The sequence below is a fragment of the Mauremys mutica genome, chromosome 9 (assembly GCF_020497125.1).
Source record: "Mauremys mutica isolate MM-2020 ecotype Southern chromosome 9, ASM2049712v1, whole genome shotgun sequence".
Taxonomy (NCBI): domain Eukaryota; kingdom Metazoa; phylum Chordata; order Testudines; family Geoemydidae; genus Mauremys; species Mauremys mutica.
The window spans coordinates 6,871,367-6,890,288 of NC_059080.1; the positions used below are offsets into that span (position 1 = coordinate 6,871,367).

An 18,922-nucleotide genomic window follows, 5' to 3' on the forward strand; every position below is an offset into this window, starting at 1 on the left:
TCAGCATGGAGGAGCAAGCTGCTTAATCTGAATGCAGAGGGGACAAGAGCCAAGGGTGTGGGGGGGCGGGGGGGAGGGAATGGGACAAATCAGGTCACCTTAATTCAGCCCTCTTGTGCGTTTGCATTATGATACAGCCGTTAATTATGTGATCACATATTTTCTCCACAGGACCCCATCTGTATTCAGTGCATGGGACCCTGCTATGGGCATGAATTAGGGCTGTGTAGTGAAGGAGGCTATTGTTTGTAGGGTCCCTGTTTCACTGGCTGCAGAAGCTGGAAGGTGTGTGAATGAGGCAAGGGACTGCAGGAAGAGACAAGAGGGTCTCATACTTAAGGAACTTGAACAGTGCCCTGGGGACCTGGGTTCTACCCTGCCTCTGCCATCATCCTAGGTGATGCTAAACAAGTCACTTAAACCAAGCTTTTCACAGGCGGTCACAAATTGTGTGTTGATTTGCAGAAGAGCTGAGAACTCATAGCTGCAACTGAAACTAATGGGAGCCGTGCACTGAATATCTAATGTGCTATAGAATGCTAAGTGCTCTGAAAAATGAGGCCCTATGCATTTCAAATCGGGCACCCAAAATTATTGGACACTTTTGACCATACTCTCTGTGCCTCAACCCCCGCAGCTGTAAAATGGGCTTAATATATCCCCTCATCTCACAGGGGTGTCATGAGAATAAATTCATTAATATTTGTGAAGCACTCAGGTACTCAGCGATGAGCACAACAGAAAAGCCCATGAGGAAATTATTAATTCTGTATTCACTCATACTGGTGGTCAATCAAGTACAACTCTGAAAAATAAACAGGGGCAAAAATAGATGCATCCAATCATAAGAATATCCAATTACAGTTGTTTATATTAGAGATTCGTTCTAAATACTTCAATTCAGCATCTTATACATGGTTTGGAATGTATTCTTTTAGATCCTGCCATCTATCAGCTGTTTCAGACGGATTACAGTATGCCACGTTCTATGTACTCGGGTCTCTGAGTTGTGGTGTGGGCGGATGCATGCGCATGTATTATAAAGAGGAGATATTAACAACTCTGAGGACACATTTCTATGGCCTAGCAAGTCAAATCAGTTCCCAGGGATGTATATGTCCTTGAATTACACTGCAACAAATTCATGCCTGGTGTAACGTCACTGAAGTCAGGGTTACCCAAGGGCTAGATTTGGTCCATCACATCAATGGGCATACGGACTGAAAGTCTTAATGAAGTTAGCATGTGTGGCAAGCAAACCAGACTTCTAAATTAAAGTGCTGTCATTGTAATTATTCTTCCCCTACAGGGATCAAAGCTATGCCATAGCACCTAAAAACCAGCACAACTTCAGCTTAAAATAAAAATCTGGAGGAGTTTGAACGTAGAAAAGCATCTGGAGCCACCAATTTCTAATTCTCTGGGCACTTTTAGATCTCTAAAAACATTTTTCTTTTAAATGACCAATTGGATCATTTTTCAAATCCATAAAAGAAAATAAAAAAGGGTCCTTCCTAGCTCAGATCCCTTGGTTTGGGCTCAAATGTGGCACAAAACTGTATGGTCATGTTAACAGGGAAATGCTGGCAAATGCCATATTCCAACAAGACTGACACCTTTTTATAGAGCAGAGGTCGGCAACCTTTCAGAAGTGGTGTGACGAGTCTTCATTTATTCACTCTAATTTAAGGTTTCGCGTGCCAGTAATACATTTTAGTGTTTTTATGTCTCTTTCCATAAATCTATAATATATAACTAAACTATTGTTGTATGTAAAGTAAATAAGGTTTTAAAAACGTTTAAGAAGCTTCATTTAAAATTAAATTAAAATGCAGAGCCCCCCAGACCGGTGGCCAGGACCCGGGCAGCGTGAGTGCTACTGAAAATCAGCGTGCGTGTCGCCTTGGACATGTGTGCCATAGGTTGCCTACCCCTGTTGTAGAGCATCATAAGCATGTCAGAAAAACTGCGCCTCACTAGGACTCTGCAGTGGGCTTTCCTGTAGTGTTAGCTTGGGCATGCACAGCAAAGATCTATCAGAAATATGACCACTGATCTCATCATCACACTTCAGGGTCAAGTTCTCATGTGCAGGTGCCTCTGAGCTTGTAACATGTGTACCAGTGCAGTGCCATTACCAGATCTGCACGTGCAAATGAGAGATTTTTGGACGCTCAGGAAGCGTGCGAGTGAATTTTGCAGGTGAGGCTAAGGCCCACGAAACGTAACAGGTTAGCTTTTCTGTGCTGTAATGGGAGGTCTTTCATACATTCACAGTACTAGAGGAAATGCAGACGTATATTTGATACACAGTGGTACCCACTGTTTTAACAATACCTGTACTGGTTTTTACAATAACACTCATCCGGCGGCGGACAGGATCAAAGTTTAGTACATGAAGAAGCTGATACCTTTAAAAAGGAAAGAACAGAACTTAGAAATTTGAGAAACAAACTTAAAAACGATATTCAGTAGAAGGTTGTAAGACATAATAACATACTAAGAATGAACTGCAGAACTCTCTGCTAGACTACAAGTATCAGGTGCCAGCTGACCCATTTCCTTATTAAAGATATGGTCTAGGTATTCAAGCTATGAGTCATTTATACATGACAGGTGAACAATGCCCACTACCATCATTAAGAGTCATGTGATTAGACAGAGAGCAACACGACTGCTGGAGCATTTCAGGGAAAGCAGGGCTGAGTTATCGATTGCCTGAAAGGAATGCACATGGACATGTTATTTTCATTTTCTTTAAGATAAACCCAGCGCAACACTAAGATGCTTGTAAATTTAACAATGCTGCTTCACATGCATTCACAGAGTATGGAGATTCCTTGTAGCAGTTGTTTATGGGCCACTTCCTTGATGCAAGGCTGATGTGAACAAGCCAGATGTGTGCTTGGTACATCATCTCATGCTTGGCTGGGGCTCAGATATGTGACTGGAAACCACACAGCACCAGGTTGGGAGAAGCTAGTTGGGATGCAAGTGGGAAAAGCGAGTTAGGACCTTCCTGAGACAGCTGACTGGTCAGAGGCTGAAGGTCCTGATTGGAATACCCAGCTGTCAATCAGGGCAGGGAGCCTAACAGGTTGGCTGAACACCAAAAGCCGCAAATAGGAACTCCGCATCCTCCCTTTCTATGGAGATGAAGAGAAGTTTGAAATTAAACTTGCTAATAAGACAAGATCTAGGAAGGCAGCTGGACCAGGTATTCTATCTTTCAAGTGGTATATAACCCTTGGGGTTTACATGAGCAGTTGCCGCAGTGTAAGGCCAAATTATTTTCAGTCCAAGAAGGGGTTCGGGTTGGAGCATGTTTACGCAAAGGTTCAACTTTGTATAGTTGAGGCTTATAGTTGCAACAGCTCTCACACATTCACCACCAAGGAGGTTATCACAACAATCCACAGACCCACGAGAGTTTCCAGGTTTCAAACCGTGGTGTAGGACATGGTCAGAGGACCTTGTTTTAGGCTTTGATTGATCTTTTATTCAGCAAAAGCTGCAACCAATTTAATCTTTCAGCCAATTCTCTGCTGCCAGGTGCTCTGTAATTCGGACTGGCTTTCATGCAGAGCAGTTATCAGTCTGACACAGCCTGTTGCGTTGTTTCCACCCTGCAGCATTTACCATTTTTCCTGAGTTTAATCAAAACCACGTGCAAGCTGCCACTTGGCAGAGAGTGTTCAGTTAGCGTGAGCAATATTCCTCACCACAATGCAGCCACACTTACTTTTCAATTTCATTCTTTTGGTTCTGTACTTTCATGTAATCAGCTTCATGTCCTAGAAAAGTGAAACCATACCTGTCAACAAAGGAGAGGACAGAAAGACCTTGAAAACACTGATACGTAATTTACATTTGTAACATTCTCATTTTCATTTCCATATTCTGAAACGTGACCTGGGCTACAGCATCCAGTCTATGTATTTCAGTAGCTCACCAGGCTATTCTCTGCATTTCCCAATTTCTACACTCTTAAGGAGAAGTGGATCATATCCTAGAAGACTCTGAGGTCTCTATAGGCCATGTGACTTAACACACGCGCACACTGTGTTACATTCACGGCAAAAACAGATCTGCTTGGTCTGCTATTATCGCTTCAAATAGCAATAAAGTAATACAAGTACATCAGAAAGGGCTAACAAAGGTGGTCTTCATGGGGCTGCTTTGTCTCCTTAGAGTTTTTTGCCACTGCACAAAAAGGAAGTAATTTTGCGTTGATACACATGCAGTACTCATTGACTGCGTCTTCTACAATGCAGCAGAACCTGCCAGCGTCCCAGGGAGCTTGGATACAGTACGGCTCTGTCTAATCAAGCAACTTGGGACATCATTCTACTGAAGAGAATCCCCAAAATACACTGTGATGTGCAAGTTATGATTCCCAAACCTTTGCTTATTGTGAAGTCGTTCAGTAAAGATATAAATATTGATTAAGCACAACTCTGCTATGGGCCTGATCCAAAACCTACTGAGGGACAAGACTCATTCCCCCTGTCGACTCCTGTGGGCTCTGGACCAGGCCAGACGAGAGTTTTTCCCATTGTGCTTTCTACACTCTACAGTTCTCCTTGTCAATTACTGGCCCATGAGCATTTTATTATCATAGGGCAACTTTTGGGTTCCATTAAGTCGCACTCAACAGCACAAGTTAGTTACAAGAGTAAGAAAAACCTTCAGTGCTGAAAACAGACTCCACTCCCTTACTTTTTGGCGCCTTTTACCAAAGCTATTTCATCTGGTGAAGAGGCGATATAGGTCCTGCACTCCTGGTTTACTCTCAATCCATCTACGTTGTCTCCTTCTTGGATTTGAACTGTATGGCACAGACACAAAGCACGGAGGAACAGCTCTTCTCGACACTAAGCAGAGTCAAAATACAGGAAACGCATTAATTACCAGCTTCTTTTCCTGCCCAGGGTACCAGACAGGATTAATTTTCAGTGAGAAGTAAAAATAACCATTATTCTAGTTAAGCTGCTGAATCTCAACTACCGGGATTTGGTCAGAATTATCAACCTTTTAGGTTGGAATATTCAAAGGAACCAACGTAGGTTTGGCACCCAAATTCTAACTCCGTTAGCCACCTCTGAAAAATCTCACCTTTAATAGGAACTTAATTTACATGGTGTCTTTCATCCCACAGTACTTTGAAAATGTACCACCACTGAATAGACTCAGAAATGGAGAGTAGCAACCAAACTGCACAACAGCTGACGGGATGCGAAACTGAGCCAACGACACTGATGCAAAGCCCTACTCTTGCAAAACATGGCAGGTATCTTTAATGGCTCCATAATCAGCCAGGAGCTCTGCTCAAACGTAACAGAACGCTAATTCATTTCAGCGGGATGCAGGGGTAAAATGAAGATCGAACAAGGCAGATAAGAAAAATCAGCACTCTGGTTCAATCATTTATTTTATTACAATGCTTCTAGTTCTCTGCTGTGATGCCACTTTAGCAAAGCAGCTGAACAGCACTTCTGCTACAACTCTATTTAGCATGGTCTTGGTTAGACAAAGGATGGGATCTATTCCTGAAAATGGATACGTGCTCTCCCCTGCACTTGTCATTACTGCTACACAAACTCAAGGTACAGTGTCCAAGAGTAATAGCTAAAGAAGGAACCTAAACCAAACTCTCAGATCCAAACCCTCCTGAACTTGGGAGATGGAAGAGATTGGACAGAGCAAGCCAGTTTTTCAAAGTGTCTCTAAGGGGCTGAACCCAAAACGTGGGTTCTGAACACTGCCCAACTTACAGGTGTTCAAAATCAGTGTCTGAATTTTTACACTTGCACTCATCTCTAGTTATTGTTAACTCGTAGAAAACTGGAGCAGACAGTGAAAATATAGACGTTACAGAAGCCCAGTTCTACCTTTTCTGCTTTCCCATAATATTTCAGGGGCCCGTCCGTGTGAGAGAACCCATCCACCTCTGAAATGCCGTCTTTGTACTTGTGTCCATCTATGCAGCACTCAATGAACTTCATGCTGTTTTCAGTAAGGGTTCCAGTTTTGTCTGTGAACACATACTCGACCTAAAAGAAAGGGAGGAAGTCACTGCTGTACTTTTTCTTCGCTACACTCCCGGCTTTCATTGTTGTCTAAAAGAAAGAAGCTGAGGCAGCACTGAGAAAAGGAGAATAACGGGCAACTTAATTAGTAAGACCTGATCCAGGAGAGAACTATTGGCACTTGCTTAACTTGGACTTCGAAGTTTGGAGTAAGATATATTAATACAAAGAAAAGACAATATTGCACCCATTCCCAGAACATCTTCTCTGCTTCCAAGTCATTACACAATTGCCCTGTTTAGGTTTTAAAACTCTCAGAGAGCCTGTCTTACGACCCTTGTTTACTCCCCCTCAACCATCTGTTCCCCTGGCTAATCCTTCTCAGACGGTGCTGTACTTAGCACCGAATCAAATCAAAAGACCAACATTTTGATTTTTTTAAAGTTTTTAGCAAACCTATTGATCAATACAAAAAGTTTCCATATATTTTTCCAACAAAGAAAAGATATTCCATTTTGAACACTTGCTTTTAAACAAATAAACATTCCTCTGCAATTCCTGAACTCAAATGGGGAAGTCTGAGAACATGGAAATGAGAGGGATTTTATATGTAAAAAAATGGAAATTGATTTCACTGATTTTCACTGTCCCAGCTGAGAAAAGTGCAACAAGGTATAACACTGTGCAAAGTAAACTGTATTTTAAAAAGCACAGCAGCTGTTTAATCAGTGCTAGTAGCACAACCCCTTTTTTTTTTGCTTTATGGGAGTTTTATGTTGACAATGCAATTAAATTAGCTAACAGTTGTTTCAAATTAAATGTTTTCTTTACAGGAACAAAAGTAGGGTATACTACAGTACTATCAATTGCACTGCACTGTTGTGGTTGACCCGAGTGAAACATTAGCTACTTAAGAGTCCCAACAGTGCAGAGAAAACAGTAGTAGTGCAGTTGCATATCAAATGCATGCAGTGCAAGGTTACCAGAATCATACTTTCCTCACTAACCTGCACAGAGAAAGCTTACAGAGAATTTTTAATTTTTAATTAATTCAAGGAAAGCGAACAAATAACTGACATGCAGTTAGGGTTTGACGTTCTTCTATGTGGAAACAAACTGCATGATAAATTGCATGTACAATAGAAATTGTACATGCAATTTATAAGCTCATCTAGTTTTCAGAAGCAAAGAGTAGCACACTCAACTTAAACTGCCACCAAAAATAGTTACAGTTATATCTTGACAGGTAGACGAGTGATTAGCAGACAGACAAAGGTTGTTAATAAGGGAGAATGATTAACTACTGCAGCACTGACTTTCTAATGATTTTTCAGAGCTGCTGAAGGCTGCAGTGCTGGCACACATACAGCAATCAGGTCTCTCTTTCTCTCTAAGGCCAAGACTATAACACAGTTCAAAACAGAACTAGATAAGTTCATGGAGGATAGGTCCATCAATGGCTATTAGCCAGGCTGGGCAGGGATGGTGTCCCCAGCCTCTGTTTGCCAGAAGGTAGGAATGAGCGACAGGGGATGGGTCACTTGATGATTACCTGTTCTGTTCATTCCCTCTGGGGCACCTGGCATAGGCCACTATCAAAAGACAGGATACCGGGCAGATGGACATTTGGTCTGATCCAGTATGGCCATTCTTATGTTCTGTCCTGCCCTGCAGCAACGTGTGACTTCTCTTTGTTTTAATTAATTTATAGAGTAATGTTTTTAACTTCTACTTTAGATGGTCTCATTAAAAAGTTAATGTTAATCTGGTACGGTGACAACAGAGCAGGATTAAATCACTTCTAACCGACTTCCTCTAAGGGTACCATAAACCATAAAAATGGCTCTCAACCTTCCCAGACTACTGTACTCCTGTCAGGAGTCTGATTTCTCTTGTGTGTACCCCAAGTTTCACCTCACTTAAAAACTGCTTGCTTACAAAATCAGACCTAAAAATACAAAAGTGTCACAGCCCACGATTACTGAAAAATTGCTGACTTCCTCATTTTTACCATATGATTACAAAATAACTCAACTGGAATATAAATATTGTACTTTCATTTCAGAGTTTAGCATATAGAGCTGTATAAACAAGTCATTGTTTGAAATTTTAGTCTGTACTGACTTTACTAGTGCTTTTTATGTTGCCTGTTGTAAAACTAGGCAAATATCTAGATGAGTTGAAGTACCCCTGGAGAACCCCCACACGTACCCCTAGCTAAAAACCACTGCCATAAATCCCCCACTTGGATCAATACTCCAGAGCTTTTATGCCTCTAGGTTTTGGACATAGGAGTATTTCCCTAAGCACCTAGATGTTTCTAGGATGGTGAGCAGAACCACCAGAAGGGAGGGAATTACATATTGTATACAAATCTAAATCCACACAAATATTGCATCAGAGCTTCCTACCAATAGGAAACTAAGCAAAATAACAACGTCATCTGTCTCTCTAAGTGCCAATCAAGGACGACTGTTTCCTAATCAAAGCACAGATAGAAGATGAAACTACTATACCCATGGCTAGTATGCCTCTATGCTCCAGTGACTCCTGGCTGCTAGAACAGCCCCTGGCCATGGAAGACAGCCAGATGAAACTAAAAGCAGACACGAAACTGCTCTAAGTAGCACCATGGCCCAAATGAGCTTCATAGCTGAAGTTCTGGCCCACAGGTTCTACAGGAGGGATTTCACTACAGTTGTTTTAGTCCAAGGAAGAGTTGCACAGTTTTACCATGAGACATTGTCCATGCATCCAATTTTAAGTTAGCACAAATGGAGAGCATGTTCTGACCTGACCGAGTTCTTCGTTGAGGTCCGAGGTATTCACCAGTGCCCCTTCCTTGATTTCTTCATCATACATCTCCTTATCCCAAGCAATAAAGAAGGAGCCCAAGAATTTTTGCATTTCTACAGTAACGTACATGGAGACCGGGATAATGAAATTGAACAGAACCATAAATGACAGGAAGTCTGTGAACATTCTTAAGATCTGCAAAGGAAAAATAAAAAGAGGCAGCATGTACCAATCAGATATCCAACTCAGCCAGATACAGGCATAATCGACAACAACAAATTCAAGGTTCTGATTAGATTTTATTTTCAGTGGTGAAAAGAGAACTCGATATGAAAAATAAAACTCTGGAGAAAACTAAGGTTAATGGACCAAATTCTGCTCTCAGTTCCATCTTGACAAACTCACTGACTCGCACAGAGTTGTAAAGGCATAAGTGAAGTATTTGGCTCATGGTAGCATTTTATTCACAACCACAAGAACTGTCTAAATCAACATTCAGAGGGGTAGCCGTGTTAGTCTGGTTCTGTAGAAGCAGCAAAGAATCCTGTGGCACCTTATAGACTAACAGACGTTTTGCAGCATGAGCTTTCGTGGGTGAATACCCACTTCTTCGGATGCAAGTGGAGTATTTGCATCCGAAGAAGTGGGTATTCACCCACGAAAGCTCATGCTGCAAAACGTCTGTTAGTCTACAAGGTGCCACAGGATTCTTTGCTGCTTCTAAATCAACATTGTATCCAAACACCGTTCTGTAAATACTACAGGCCTGATTCCGATCTCAATTGAACAAGTTTAAATCAGGAGAAACTGCTTTGATGTCAGGAGCACTACACTACCGTACAACTGCTGTAAGCGAAATCACAAGGTCTCCTAAAACTCTGATAGCAAATAAGGTAAGTTGAGACACCAGGCCAGCTTTTTCAAGCCTGGCTACCTAAAACCTCAAACACTTACATCCATATTTACACACCTAATGAAAGTGGCCCAGTCTGAATTTATATATTCAAGTTTGAAAAACTGGCTGGAGTTCAGATATGGACCAAGCATGTGCTACTGTGTTTAAGTACATCTCGGTGGCCAAAATTCTATTGATCTGTCTTTTGTCAGCAAATAAGAGGAAGCCATTTAGAAACATAAATGGTTGGCACACACGTTCTGTATGAGAAGAACACCAATACGTGGGCAGCTTTAGCATCTGAGTCTTCCTCAGCCGTGTTTTGCCCAACCACTCCCAAGCATTCTTGCACATAAAAGAGTGGCATGGAGCAGCTGAGACAGGAAATAATGACAAGCAAAAGGAAAAAGAGAGCTTAGAGATTGACAGTACTTTCCTTAGTATGTATTCCAAACAACATGCAGGGAAGACAGGGGTTGGCAGATTAAACAAAACTGTCAGAATAAATAAGGCTGGAGGAGATCCTGAAACACAACCCCATTTACCTTGAACATATCTCTTTCTTTTATTGTCTTTTGGTTATACCATGGCTCATCATTAAACGGATTACTCTGCCAGATGTATTTCAGAGTGGTGCACACCGTAGCTTTACTCACTAAGATGCATAAATACACTATCAAGAAGGCGTTGATTGATCTGAAAAATAGATTTATGTTTAAAATCCATGCAACTATTTTTAATAGTCAATCATGCAAGCAATCAGGATTAGACTATTCTTGTTTTTAAAAGGGAAACTCTAGAGTACTGCTTTTGACAGCCGTGACCTTTAGGGTCAAACCCAGGATTTTTAATACTTCTCACCCAGTAGAGTAAAGCATAAGCCTGGAGTAATACTTTTTAAAAGTTTGACTTAATGCTGTAGCTTTTTAAGAGACATGCTTAACCCAATATACAGATTTTCTACACAGAGTGTATCGGAAACAAAAGGCAGCAAATGATGGGATTATTTCTGCACAAATGAACGCATAAGCAAACGAACAGTTGTTATAAACTTTTCTCTTTCTGAAGCACACTTACTTTTCTACAGCTGACCGTTTTTGTGATTTTCCTTGGTAGTTCAAAGCCATTTTTGTTTCCATTCCAGTATAAACCGCAACTCCTACAGAACAGTAAAGCATCACTTGTAATCATTCCCTTTCTGAGTTGCAAGCCTACCTCTCACTTGTCAGTGAGGTGTATTAACGTTTGCACAGTGTTTTAGATTCATTATCCACAGACAGTGGAATTACCCAAGTGTTATGCATTGTTATGTCAGCAAGGAACCCCGAGTGGTATCGAATAATGCTAACACAAGTGCCACAATAAATCATGTGAATGTTGATGAGAGGCGTGAACACCCGAATAGATTCCCAGAGCATAATTTATTTCTGTACAAAGTTTGTTACATTTTCATCTATCACAATGGCTTGTACAAACTGACGGGGAAAAAAAAGATAGCTGCATATAAGTATGTATATACGAGGGTATTAATGGAATTGGCAAACAAATGTGTTGCAGTACTGATAGTGATTCTGAAAAGGCCTGGGTGAGAGCGAGAAGCGCAGGAGACGTACAGAGAAAAGCAGATGCAGCACAAGATCCACTCAGAATGTGATACTGACAATTAGCATCCTGTAAGTCCAACTCCTGCCAAAAGTAAAAGGAAACAAGTACTGGGAAGGAAGAGAAAAGAATCTCTGAAAAATCTAGACCAAATTCAGTACTGGTGTAAGCAGGTGCAAATCCACTTCACTTCAATGGAGCTACAGCCATTTCCACCTTGGCTCAGTTTGGTTCCCTGAAGGATAGTGGAACCAGCAGCAGTAAGCAGCATGAAGTTTATAAGGGATACATTTTTGACAGACAAACTTTACAGCTTTTTGGACAGAATTACAGGTGTTAGTGGATGGAGATAAAGTACGGGGTGTACGGCCAATAATTTTCAAAGGGGACTTACAACTTGAGACACTGTAAAGGGGTCCCTACATTGCAGAAAGGGCTGAGCTGGGCCTCTTTAAAGGTCTCACAAATAGATCTGAGTGAATCATTGATTTTTTTTTTGTTTGGGAGATGAGCTGAAAAAATCTGCAGTGATTCTAATCAGAAGCATTCTTCAGAAATATTTTGTCCAACACAAACTAAAAAAAAATAATCATTTCTAATTGACCAAAACATTCCAGGTCAATTCAAAATTATTATTTTTTAATTATTTTGAATCTACAAAAACATTTTGGTCAACTCAAAATGACTTTTTATGGGGGGATTTTCATTTCGATTTGGCCCTCTTTACCCCCCCTCCCCATTTTTTTCTTTTTGAAATTGGAAAAAGAATTCAAAAGTTTCGGAGCCCTGAAAAAAACAACATTTTTTCAGCAAAAATTTTATTTGCCAAAAAAAAAAAAATTTCACCCAGCTTTAGTTTCAAGATGGGGTCTCAAAAAGCACAAGTAATTTCTGAAGCTCCTGGTCAACATATTCAGATTTCAGTTAAACATCTGACACGGTAGCTCATGAAATTTTACTCTCAAAATTAATTCATTAACTTGTGCGTGAGCATGAGATATGTACTGAGCTCTGAAAGAAGCACTGTAGAGAGGAGTTTTCCATCACTAGATGCTACGACAGACATTTAGATTTGTTTGCTAACTTCATTCCGTTATCCATCAGAACTATCAATAAAAAGCTGTTCACCATAAATCTTCTTTGTATTTTTTAAAGTAGACCCCTTCAGCAGCAGGTTTTCGGGACCCAAAGACCTAAACACAGAAAAAGTTACAGTATCAGATTGCTTACAAACAATTTCATTCCAACTTGTTTAAATTTTATACCCAGAGTTCAAGAAAGCTAAAGCAGAAGTCCTTTAAACCCAAATACTGTAAATACGCTTCATTCTGGGGATTTGTTTGTTTGTTTTTTCTCTTAAATAAGAGATTTGTTTATTCTGGGATTGTATTTTTGCCTTCACACCTATATTTACATTTGTGGTTTCTTATCTCTTATCACACAAAGTATTACTAGTATTCAGACTCTCCACTGTCTAACTCATTTTAGAATTCAAGTCAAGATTTTCAAGAATAAGTCCCTGATGCTAGAGTCTAAAACCTATACTTGGGTCCCTAAATAAGTGGACTAATTTTCAAGAGTGCTAAGCCCCCGGGAGCGTTTTGAAAAAAAATTGATGATGCTGTAAAATGTTTAACTTATTTTTTTGCTCCCACGTTGCTTTGTCTGTTGTATTAATTTCTTATTTCCCTTCATGACCACTTGTCCTTTCCACTTCTAATCCTAATTGGGTGAAGAATTTTTAAAGGCAAGAAAAGTTTGTGTAAATCCTCAAAAATCAAGTAGTCAGGTTTCAAGGGTCCCTCAAAAGTTCTGTATTGCAGTCGGAGTATTTGAGTCCACCATTAGTCTCTCAACTTAAGAATCTGAGGGGCACATCTGCTGCATCTCTGCTTGACCGGCGAGAAACATCACAAGCACTACAAATGCAGGCTGAGAGGTGACCATTTGGTTTTCAAAGCCCTCCTGTCGCTCTCTGTGCTGTATAGGAGGTCAGATTAGATTCTCACAAAGGTCCTTTTTGGCCATGGAATTTATTATTATCTATTATCTTGTAACACTTTCCAAAAATCTTGGGTTAACGGACATGTTTGCTTCCACTTCCATCTGAAATCTATCTTTCACTGCTTCTTGGATTAAAGTTTGATTTTCTTTAAACTTAAAAATTTGGCCCATTAATTTTGCAGCACTGTTGGTGCTTTCTCCTGGGACATACATACAAAGATGTTAGCATGAAACATGCTTTTACAATACACAGCTGGAATAAACAGACTAAGTCAGTCATCTCTAGACTTTCTAGTGTGTCTTTTTCTTTGTGCTATCTGTAGAGCATAACCTTATTAAGGCAGGGACTGTCTTTGTGTTCAGGTTTTACACAGCTCTGAGCACATGGTTGTACTCACTAAATAAATAGCAATAGGGAAAACAGTTTTGCAAACTAATATACATATGTTGCTTAGGGGAAAAAAAACAAACAACATTTTGTGCACAGAAACAGCCCATCTGACAGACCCACAATCAAAAACCTTTCCCTCAGGAAATCTACATTCTCACCCACCCTCTATTGTGTCCCACTGATGTAGAAAATGCACTGGTCACCCAAAACACAGGCTGCACCTCATTAAAACCCTAGCTCTTCAGCAAAGCAAAGGCTGGGTTTGCTGGAGAGCACATGTTGTGAGCACATGCCCAGCACATCACTCTTTGCTTCTTCTGGTTCTGTTTTAGCAAGTCAGCCAGAGTGAAACTGATGGGGGATCCTGCCCTGCATACTGGATTGGCGCTGGACTGGGTTAAAAACGCCCCCGCTGCCGGCTTTGATGCCCCGGCCGACAGTGTTAAGTATACTAGGGGTGTGATAAGGGTCGCTGGACCAATGACTAAAATTGTGTGGACTGAAATGATGTCTCAGAAGAATGAGATTGAGAAGCAAGTCCCTGCAGTTGAGGAGAGAGTGGAGGATGAGGAAGAGGAGACTATTAGTAAAGACCAAGGTGAGGAGATTTTATCTATTTTACCAATGGTTTTTACTGGGGAAGCTTTTAATAATTTATTTATGGACAATATTGATCCAGATTTTAAGTATTTGAGTTCATTTGATGATCCATATTTTAGAGAACCTGGAGATTTTAATTTTGATTTAGTAAAGGATTTTAATTCATTTAATTTGAATAGGAATTTGAATAGGGGTTTTAAAAATAGTATGGATGACAAAGTTAATGCATCAGAAAGTAGCTCATGGAAGGAGGGGTTTTTTTTATTTGGAATATCCAGTAGATAGTTTTAATTGTCCAATTTGTCCCCAGATATTAGTATCATTCGGTAAATGGGCCAAACACATTAATGTGGTACACAAAAGTAAGAGCTCAGAGAGCAGGGCGCCTGTCGTTTCATTTATCTGCCAGCTCACCAGGATCATTCCAGCACAGGTGACAGAGGATGCAGAGGATTGCACATTTGCTCACATCCTGTAAACTCCCACATCGGCAAACCCAACAAACACAACATCCTGGGGCATTTGTTGGAGACTGTCACAGCTGAAGAGTTGGGATTTTTAAGAGGGCTTGCTGCCCTCATAAGGACATAAGAGCAGCCATACGGGGTCAGGCCAAGGGTCCATCTAGCCCAGTATCCTGTCGTGCGACAGTGGCCAATGCCAGGTGCCCCAGAGGGAATGAACAGAACTGGTAATCACCAAGTGATTCCTCATTCGGAATGACTGAAATTTTCTCAAGTCACTAACACATAAAACCAAACTGCAAAATGAAAGAAAAAAGGTAGGATAAGGAAGCTCAAATTTCAGGCCTATTAATCTCCACAACTCCTCTTTGATAAGCAGGAGGCTAGGAACTATCAATGAAGAAATAATAAAGGAAACAAACACCATCTACAATGAGTAACAATGAGCTAAGTGAACTAACCGGGCTACAGGCTCCTGGTTCCTTCTGTAGATGTTAATTCTTCCAACAAATCTGTGATCAAAATATATAAGAGGACGTTTGTTAACTAATGTTTGCTGTATATTTCATTACATGGAGCCATCACAAACATAAGGATCGTCACACAACAGGCAGGTGTGAAGAAATGAGGTTAGAAGACATCAGAGTCTTGTGCTCTTAGAGAGATGGAGCTTTGGAAATAACACATTATGCAGGCCATGATCCAACCAAGTACTTAAGCACATGCGGAGGTTTAAGTGTGCAAGGAGCCCCATTGACTAGAATGAGGCTGTTCTCTGCACCTTGCTGATTTGGGGCCAGGGTGTCAATGGGTTTCCACTCTTAAAATTGTTCAAAAGGTAACAAAGCCATGTTTCTAAGCAGGCCTACACCCAAGTTTGTAAAGGCAAATGGGCTAGTGACACTCTGGTGCACTAGCACCTCCCAGGGCAGATGCTTTGCCATAGAAGTCCAATTTCCAGGGAGCTTTGCCGGACAGCTCAGTAAATTCTCCAGGAACATCTGCACGTGTTACCTTAAAAAGCCTTTCATTCCTACTGGACAACATGACGACAATCACTCTTCTGAACTCCAAATGCAGCCTATTCAGCTGTAACGAGAATTCAGCGGCTCCCTTAAACTACTTTGTTAGATAGGTGCCAACCGAGCTCTAGTTCGTTTGCTCAAAGGACCCCAAGTGATGGACCAATGACAAGGATCAGTTGAGTACCAGGAGTAGTGGCTGTTCCCAAACTTACTTGTAGAGGTCAGGTTGAGGCTGCTCACATTCAATTGTGGCAGTCAGGGAGTCGATGTCGTCGTCTGTCCGGAGCCCAGTAGTATCCCGCACTGCGTAATGAGTCTAGGTGGAGAGAGCAACAAGAGCTGTTACGGAGACACACAACTCCACCGAAGCACAAGCATGGAGAAGGTCTTCACCCAATGAGTAGTTATAGCTCAGTACTTAAAACACTGATGTATAATGAGGCTTGTCTTAAGCGACCACTGAAGTAACCCATCAGTTGTTTAAGGACAAGGGGGAGGAGAGGGAAGGGTCCTCTAATGAAAGGTAGAACAGGTTGGAATTTAATATGCTTAGGAAATACTTTGGACTGGTCTGGTAAGACAGAGGGTTACTTAGTAAGTGAGGTCTCTTGTACCTGCCAATTATGAGACATACTCCTCCTTCAGGGCTGTCCTAAGGCATGCTAAACTCCTGCAACACTTGTTTACTTCAAGAGAGAGCTGCAAGTGCTCAACAGGTGTTCAGTTCCTCTAAGGAAATTGCCCGGTGCGGCTTCTGAAGGTAATTAGAAGATTGGTCTGCTGCTAGGGGAGCAGGAGCAGTATTGACAGAACCAAGAGCTATTCTTAGCATCAACTGCTGTGCAAGTTCCTTTCTCACATAGCTAATTGGAAAGCCTGGGAAGACTCCAATTCGCTGTTTTAAAGTTCTATTTATAGAAACTACTTAAGAGTTCTAAACTTCAGCCAGCAAGATATATTGCCTTAATCAGTCTCCATAAATACATTCACTAAAACGCTTTCTCACTTCTTAGCCTCGGATTCCTCTTCCTGCAACTGATGGGAGAAACAGCTCTAGTACACAAATTATAGGCGGGAATTAACAGCATTTTGAATACCATTGTTGAATGATTTTGTAGTAGAATGTCTGTGTCTTACATCAAAAATTCCACACACACCCCCAGGACAGGTAAGCCTCAGTTATGTTGTTCTGCCATTTTCCCCACTCTTCTCCCCTGTCCCCCAAACTCTGAGTTTGCTTCTTTGTTAATCAGCATCCAGGAGACAACCGCTAATGACCAAGCAGAAACAATATAAGATGCTTATTGTAGAACTTTAGTGTCACATGTCAGATGCTCAAAATCAGGAAACGTGTTCCGGTTCTGAAATTAACTCAGCCGTGTTGCACATCCTTGTATATTTTATGGCATACATTTAAACCTGATTTAATACAGGAAGGCGTACTTTAGGGGTGTGGAACTTGAAAGCTCCACTCCTCTTTGCTAACCTATGCACTAAGGTTGCAGACCCAGCACTACTTGGCTTGTGAAGTTCATAAGATGCACTGGAGAAAGCCTCCCTTCTAAAGAGTTGGTGACCTCTATACAATCAAAAATATTTCAACACAGAATCAGCTTCCATGCATACATTTCTACATTACCTAATGGCTATCAATATAGAGATTAGCCACGTACCTGATCCAACACCCTTTTAACGAATGAAGATACATACGACCACTGACTTCTGTGGGAGTTGGAAGAATTCTACACTCACATTGTTCCACACTTAGTTCTACAGCTACCAATGTTAGCACAAATTAGTGAACATTGCATGCGCATGAGTGAAACCAAGTTTTTGTATCCTTAGAGGGGGGTTTCAATTGGAGGGGTGGGGGAGAAAGGTAGAGGGAATAAATTAGAGAAAGAATCCATCCTCAGTGAGGCCTACCCAACTGGTACAATTTCAAATCTCCAAGTTTAGCCCTTTTGAGTCATGAGTATGAAAAAATGCATCTTAAAATTTTCTGCCAATGGGAACAGAGTATAGTTTAAATAAAGGCTTTTTCTGCAAAACAATCCAGAACAATACACCTAGGAGCTCATATCAAGCATGAAGAATTTCAGTCACAAAAAGGGGAGAACTACTCAGAAGCACAGAGAGAGCGAAAGCAGGGAGTTATAGAGTGAAAGCCCTGATAAAATCTCAATTGCAAAGGTCACTATGGGTGACTGCTATAATAAGCCAGCTGAAACTGCAGTGATCTGTTTACTAATTCATTAGATCTTTCTACATGGGTGCAGAAGATGGAAGTGGTAACCTGCTTTAGCAGGATAAACGATAAGCACGCAGGTATTATCTGTCAAGACCAAGCCAGTTTGGAACAGTGCCATTAGGAATAGTTATTTAAAACACACACCAAAAAAAAAAAATCCAGAGAGCACTTCAGTGTTGAGCGACTGGATGAGAGAGCCAAACGGAAATGGAAGCTAAACACAATCAATTCACGATCCAAATGTGTGATCCCAAAGCGTTCTCAAACTGAACTGACAGACACACAGGCTGACTTCAATTGCAACTAAAACAAAACAAATCGGAGCACAGAGGAGCCACTGCAACGCATTGACTCTGCACTCTAGACTCCTGCCTGACGTGTTTTCATTCTTGTTACCTTGAAATTTGACTCGCCATCCAGACTTGCCGTCGTGACGTAACAGATCCCATCGTCATTACTCGATGCCAAGAAGATCAGGTCACAGGGGAAGGTTTCGTCTGCTTTCACTTCTACAATATCGCCAACCTGGAAAGAATGCAACTGTGGTTTTTTAATGATTCATTGCATCAGGCCCTGAAGGAGATGATTAAAGGTTTAACCGGTTTATCTTGTTTTATCCAAGTCTACAAGAAAGAGGAAAAATCCTCTCCGATCATGGGAATTTGAAGAGCTTTTTAAGCTTACCACCAAAAAAAGGTACTCCAATTGTGCAACTGTCCCAGATGATTTGCCATCCAATCAGTACTGCATAATGATAGCAAGACAGTACCTGCACATTTACTCTCTCTTACAATGGTTCCATATTTAACAACTCTCACCCACTTCAGTAGGACCCCTGTGCAGGGATTGTTTGCAGGACAATGGA

At 41.1% G+C, this 18,922-nt stretch overlaps 1 protein-coding gene across 3 annotated transcripts in view; it reads right to left on the reverse strand.

Annotated features, from left to right (window-relative positions):
• ATP11C (ATPase phospholipid transporting 11C) overlaps positions 1-18,922 on the reverse strand; it is a 113,946-nt gene that overhangs the window by 32,510 nt on the left and 62,514 nt on the right. For all 3 annotated transcript variants that reach the window (XM_045030413.1, XM_045030412.1, XM_045030414.1), the window contains exons 6-16: positions 18,454-18,582; positions 16,019-16,122; positions 15,243-15,293; positions 12,451-12,515; positions 10,798-10,879; positions 10,266-10,416; positions 8,823-9,020; positions 5,892-6,053; positions 4,720-4,874; positions 3,743-3,814; positions 2,338-2,411 (exon numbers count right to left, since the gene is read on the reverse strand). In XM_045030413.1, coding sequence (XP_044886348.1) covers positions 2,338-2,411; positions 3,743-3,814; positions 4,720-4,874; positions 5,892-6,053; positions 8,823-9,020; positions 10,266-10,416; positions 10,798-10,879; positions 12,451-12,515; positions 15,243-15,293; positions 16,019-16,122; positions 18,454-18,582 — 1,243 coding nt within the window. The remainder of the gene's footprint in view (positions 1-2,337; positions 2,412-3,742; positions 3,815-4,719; positions 4,875-5,891; positions 6,054-8,822; positions 9,021-10,265; positions 10,417-10,797; positions 10,880-12,450; positions 12,516-15,242; positions 15,294-16,018; positions 16,123-18,453; positions 18,583-18,922) is intronic.